Here is a 5,450-nt window from a genome sequence, read left to right as displayed (position 1 = left end):
TACTTCCGATTGATGAGAGTGGGTCAATGATCATTAAACTCAAGCATCTTGTTAATGCACCTGCATTATGATTAAGAACAAACTTTCATCGAATTGAGGCAATGAATGGTGCTCCACATGTCCTTCAGCAATGTCCATGCTCCATGTGGTATACAGCAGTGTAAAACCAGAGAGAGAGAGAGAGAGAGAGAGAGAGAGAGAGAGCAGTGTCTCCATCAAGGCAAAAATTATTCATAATTAACAAAATCTCTTGCCACATATAGCATCAGCCCTTGAGTGGTAAAGAAGAAAGGTGCCCCTTCGGCAACAATTCATTATTGAGTGGCAAGAGCACTTTCCATTTGCCGTATAAGCAGGAAAATCCACAAATAAATGCAACTCCTTGACGCTAAGTTAAGGCGATACCTGCAAAGCCTGCCCTTGGAAGAGAACTGACTCAACTTGCAGCCAAAGCGTTGGGAGGAAAAACTGGTTAAGGGGATACTCTTAGCAAGAAAAAAAACAGTTGTTGCACCCTAGATAAGCAAGCCTAAACGGAGACAAGGCAAATTTTGTTGCCCCATGTGCTTTAACTCTCTTTTGCATGACTTGTTCTTTCCAAGCCCCCTAGCAGCTAATCACCACTGCATAATATGATGTAAAAAGGGAACATGCCATATGGTTAAAAGTTTCGTCTATGGAATTAAGTATCACACCAAACTCCCTACTTCATTGGTGCCTTGAACAATACAGTCGGCCCCGCCCTTGTGCATCAAATCAAAAAGGACCTTGCCATGCATGGCCTGACAGGAGTTTTGGAAGGGCTCACCCTATAAAATTCAAAGGTTTAATTAAAAAACCCTTAAAACTGCCTTTGCAAAAGAGGGAGTAGACACACTTGAATAGGGGATGTGTACCTGATTGGAAGGGAGCCTAATATGGCACCACTGCAGTTCAAAGCAGCAATAGCACTTTCAGCCTGCGCAGAGTTTAAGCCCATTATGACGAGCACCCATGATGAGCGAAGGGATTTGATTTTATCAACCAGAATATTAAACTCCTATTCCCCTTCCCCGCCCTTTAACATAAGGCTCAGAGAAAGCTGGCAGGGAATGCACAAATCAACAAACCTTAGTAAGAACACACTGACACCCTATGCAGCCTGGCAGTTAAGACTTACAGCCTTTACCTTCACAAAAGGTACCTGTGTCTCCTCTAGGCACACAAACCTATAACTGCCAAAACTAACCTACACTCGAGCAATATAAAAGCATATAAAGGGAGACAACAAAAAAACAAATGCCTCTGTGTCGAGGAGCAGACAATTTTTCTCATTTCACTATAAAGAAAAAATTACCACGACAAACTCGACAAATGCAATGCGTGTCGAATGGCGGTACTCCCCTAACAGCCTCAATCGTGCCACCTAAATCAGGAAGCAAACTGTCATTACCTCATCCATTCGCGTTACCGAAATCTACCGATTTAAAAACTAGATACCTTGCCGCATAAGCTTTCAAAAAACAGTTTGACTTCTGCCTGAGAAATCTGCATTGACAAGGCTGTTCTTGTTGAACAAACCAATACCAATTAAAAACCGCCACATAACATGTGGACTGGTCAAAAAGTTGAGTTACCTTTTTGTCGATGTTTGTACAATAGATTGTGCGAGCACACATCTCTCGCTCATCCTCGGACTGAATTATAAGCATACAAACAATGTACAGTCATTCTCAAGAAAATTGTGAAGAGAGAGAGAGAGAGAGAGAGAGAGAGAGAGAGAGAGAGAGCTGCTTATCCTGATTATGTACCTGAGGTAAAAAGGTTGGGTTCACTGGTACTATTGCTGTTTTGGAGGGTAACACTCTCACAGGATAGAATCCCAACATTGTACCAGCAAGGCTGAGCGCTCTATGTGCCCCCTCTGGCATAAGATTTTCAATGTAGCAGGTTTAACTAACAAAGTCTGTAAAAGACTCACCCAAAAAGGAATACAAAAAGTACCTTCATCTGTGAATTCGACAAATGCAAAACGAAGTACGGAGTTGGGATCCCCACACACTCGGCAGTCTACAACCTGGAAGAGAACCAAGGAGTAAAAATTGGCCCTCATATAAACAAATATACACAGAGCGAGTTAAAAACACCACCTGACCGCAGGTCAGAAATAGAGCTGCAAGCTGCTCCTCCGTGACCTATTAATCAGAGCAATCAATTGTCAATAAGGTAACTTTCAGCACTGAAGTTTCACCCACATTTGCCGAAGCACAATGTATCTACTGCCAGACACAATGTATCTACTTCTCTCTTTAAATACATGTCCGTATGAAGTTGGTTGCAAGCAAATTGTTTTCCATTTCTGTTTCTCCGTTTGTAGGGGAGGGGAAGAAGAAAGTGTGAAAACCAGGGCAGGCAAAAAGGAGAACTATACAAAGAGGCCGGGGGGGGGGGGGGGGGGGGGGGGGGGGGGGGGCGCTGGGGCTGCTTCCAATTGTTGTCTCTTACCTGTTGGTCAATATCAGAAACATACACTGTCCTTCGTATACTGTCATCCCACTGTGCTCTCAACAATCTGTTGTTAGTGCGCCTCTTGTTGGAATTTCCATTTTTCTTCTACATCCAAATCACGACATCAGAATATGCCAAACATTGTTTCAATAAAAAAATATAAGAAGAAACATGTTTTTCTAAGTCTAATAGTCATTTAGGATAAATTATGCATCTGGTCAACACAAGAAACAACCTGTAGATCCTGAATATTTTTTCACCTCATAATCCCATGTGAGAATGTACAGACAGACTGGAACAAAATTACCAACAAACACAACATCAAAATTCACAAACCTACCTATACCTAAGCTTACAGAAAATGGAAGCTCTATGCACTAGAAAAGACATGCGTAACATGAGATGTGCGTGCCTCCCGGGCCTCTGTGTGTGTGAAGCACAACCATCTCTCATTTTGTTGTTCAAACTAAGCAGAGAATGCACCATGATCAATCAACAGACAGATTACAGATTATTCGAGGACTTTACATGTCCTATTCATAGTTCAATGGAGAGGTTCGAGAATTTGTATGAACATGCTGCAAAAAGCCTACAGAAAATACTTACCAATTGATTCACTCTTTTATACAACCCTAATCAGTACAGCCTTTTACTCCTCTCATGTGAAGGTGACGTTCCTTTGTTTGTCAAAATATGCAATACATATGTATGATAACATGCATGAAATACACGTATGTATATGATAACATGCATGAAATACATGTAGAAAAAAGATGAGGTGCATCATCTTCTAGATTGTGCCTTGCATGGTTTCAGCACACTCCTTCAATAATCAGAGGTTAGAGTTCTTGACATGTGAGGTTCATTGTTGCTAGACATTGCTCATGAATTTGGTTCAAACCGACAAACGAGACCCAAATTTTTGATCGATTCCAACTGCTGACCATCAATTTCCATATGCTTCGAGGGTCTTTTAGTAAATTTCTACAAAATTTCCCTTTGTTTGCTACAACTATAACATTCATTAACACACCCAACAACCCAAATGAAAAGAAAAGGAACTGCTAAGTACAAGCGATTATTTTTCATCTTTAACTCAAAATTGAGAAAAGGTCTTTCTTCCAGGAGCCATTACATGTTGCACATGACCATGGCAAGAATTGACCCAAACATTCAATCTTCAAATCAGTAATAAATACCATTGTTGGTTTGAAAAATTATCATCAATTGTAAAACTCAAGAGCTAAAAATGGTGGCGAATTAGGAAATTTGCAAATAAAACTGACCTTTCTAATGCTGTTGGACTTGTTGCCATTCTCAGAGACAATATCAGAGTGCGAGTTAGTGACATATGAAGGGGGGACAAATTCCTTTGCATGAGGGTTGAGCTTTGAAAAATACTCCTCAAGTTGCCGCATACGGTGCTGATGCTCGTGATCATAATGATCAAAGCCATTCTCTTGAGCTCCTCGTGCAGGAGGAGGCTCTGTATGACCCGGATTTCCCTCCTGCTCACCTAGATTCTCTATCTTCTGTCTCGCATCTTGCTGCGGGGAAGATGACACCAAAGCCCGTGCTGTAGGGGAGGAGGACGAGCTCACTCTTGGCGTCTGCTGTGCTGGGCGCCTTGTGTGCTCTTCCTGCTGCAGATCGCTTGGAGAGTTGTCGCCGTTGACTAGTTGGGAGGATGCATCCGCTACTGCCATGGTAACAAAGCCTCCTGCTTTGATGGGAAAGCACGAGGAGGCTACCCCCGTTAAGGGGCTTGACGATGGAGCGATGGCAAGCTCAGGTGCGTGAGTGTGTGCGGGGAGGCTGAGTGGGTGGGTGTCTGGGAGTAAAGTGCTAGTACGCAACTCGAGGAAAGGTAGTGTACGAGGCTGTAGGCTGTGGAAACAAGGCAGACTATCCTCAGGGCAGACTCTGAGAGCATGAGAGAGAGAGAAGAGAGAGAGAGTGAGCGAGAGCAGGGGCCAGGGCCGAGAGGACGGAGAGAGAGAGAGAGAGAGAGAGAATTTAACCAAGGCAAGCGCCGCATTTGAAGGTTGAAAATGCAGGCTTTCGCGCTGTAGTGGGGTAGTGTGTGTGTGTGTGTGTTTTTTTTTCGGGGGAGAGGGGGGGGGGGGGGGGGGGGGGGATCAATGGCGGGCAATTGATCAGCCGGGCGCGCACAATTTGGACCGTGGGATCACCGTGCAAAGGGGGGAACAGATTGCAGCGTCGTGCTAGTTGGGATGGATAGAGCGCAACTCTATGGAGGGGGAGGTCGGGGTTTCAACGCGCTGCTGCGATGCGATGGAACCTTAGGTTTTTTTATCAACGATGGATTAAACCTCCATCGTTGATCCCTTCACTTTCAACATGTCACTTATGGTATAGAGAGAGAGAGAGAGAGAGAGAGAGAGGCTTGTCATAAGCATCTATAAATCTATCTTACTCTATACCTAGGGACGTTGAATGTCCTAAAATATCAAGGTTCATGCGTCTAGCACGTGCAGTCCAACAAAAAAAAAAAAATGAATTGCTACTTCTCATTCAACGTGCTTGCTATTGGCGCCTACCTGATATGAGTATTTGATGGAGACCTGAGGCTTGAGGGGTTCACGGAACAAGAGCGAGAGAGCAGGTCAGGACAGGACAGGTGGTCCGTGATGAGTAGAGGGTAGGAGGCACCGATACGCAAAGCTGGGTGTGTTGCTACAGCAGGTAGATATGTTGGTGGTCGACAAGCTGGACGAGGACAGGTGTTGCGGCTGCAGCAGATGACGAGAACATGGATAGCAAGGCCACACAATAGCGGGGGTTGGAGCAAGGATGAGATCGTAGAGAAGAAGCTAGGGCCACACAACCACAAGGGTTGGAGCGTAGCTACAATCAGGGACAATTATCCGGTTGTGAGATGAAACGTGCATTTGTAGGGAGGTGACTCCAATCTAGAGAGAGAGAGAGAGAGAGAGAGAGAG

The 5,450-nt window shown here is 44.3% G+C and overlaps 1 protein-coding gene across 3 annotated transcripts; it reads right to left on the bottom strand.

Moving 5' to 3' along the window:
* Positions 1-211: 211 nt before the first annotated feature.
* Positions 212-4,510, bottom strand: LOC147462545 (polyadenylate-binding protein-interacting protein 8-like). 3 transcript variants are annotated; one of them, XR_015184471.1, is made up of 10 exons: positions 3,774-4,510; positions 2,485-2,592; positions 2,130-2,174; positions 1,984-2,056; positions 1,791-1,903; positions 1,617-1,676; positions 1,480-1,541; positions 1,337-1,405; positions 897-958; positions 212-809 (listed from the first exon to the last, which is right to left on the bottom strand). XR_015184471.1 is itself a non-coding variant. In XM_086484320.1 (10 exons), exons 1-10 carry the CDS (start codon positions 4,191-4,193, stop codon positions 752-754), a joined length of 1,056 nt encoding a protein of 351 aa, XP_086340446.1. In that variant the 5' UTR covers positions 4,194-4,505; the 3' UTR covers positions 212-751. The 3 variants fall into 3 exon arrangements, 2 of the variants coding, with proteins under 2 accessions (XP_086340446.1, XP_086340453.1); XM_086484320.1 differs by having other exon boundaries at positions 1,480-1,527; positions 3,774-4,505; XM_086484327.1 differs by having other exon boundaries at positions 1,480-1,527; positions 2,485-2,589; positions 3,774-4,504.
* Positions 4,511-5,450: the final 940 nt, after the last annotated feature.

The sequence above is a fragment of the Adiantum capillus-veneris genome, chromosome 2 (genome assembly GCF_014529385.1).
Source record: "Adiantum capillus-veneris isolate H3 chromosome 2, ASM1452938v2, whole genome shotgun sequence".
NCBI classification, from domain to species: domain Eukaryota; kingdom Viridiplantae; phylum Streptophyta; class Polypodiopsida; order Polypodiales; family Pteridaceae; genus Adiantum; species Adiantum capillus-veneris.
The sequence above is the reverse complement of the archived record's forward strand: the minus strand, read 5'-3'. Positions and strand labels throughout refer to the sequence as shown.

Excerpts from the sequence above, each read along its gene's own strand:
- LOC147462545 (XM_086484320.1), bottom strand. The coding sequence starts at position 4,193 with ATGGCAGTAGCGGATGCATCCTCCCAACTAGTCAACGGCGACAACTCT. Across the intron at positions 2,175-2,484 it reads TTTCTGATATTGACCAACAG|GTCACGGAGGAGCAGCTTGC; the intron begins GTAAGAGACAAC and ends TCTGATTAATAG. Across the intron at positions 1,528-1,616 it reads GTACAAACATCGACAAAAAG|ATTTCTCAGGCAGAAGTCAA; the intron begins GTAACTCAACTT and ends TTGTCAATGCAG.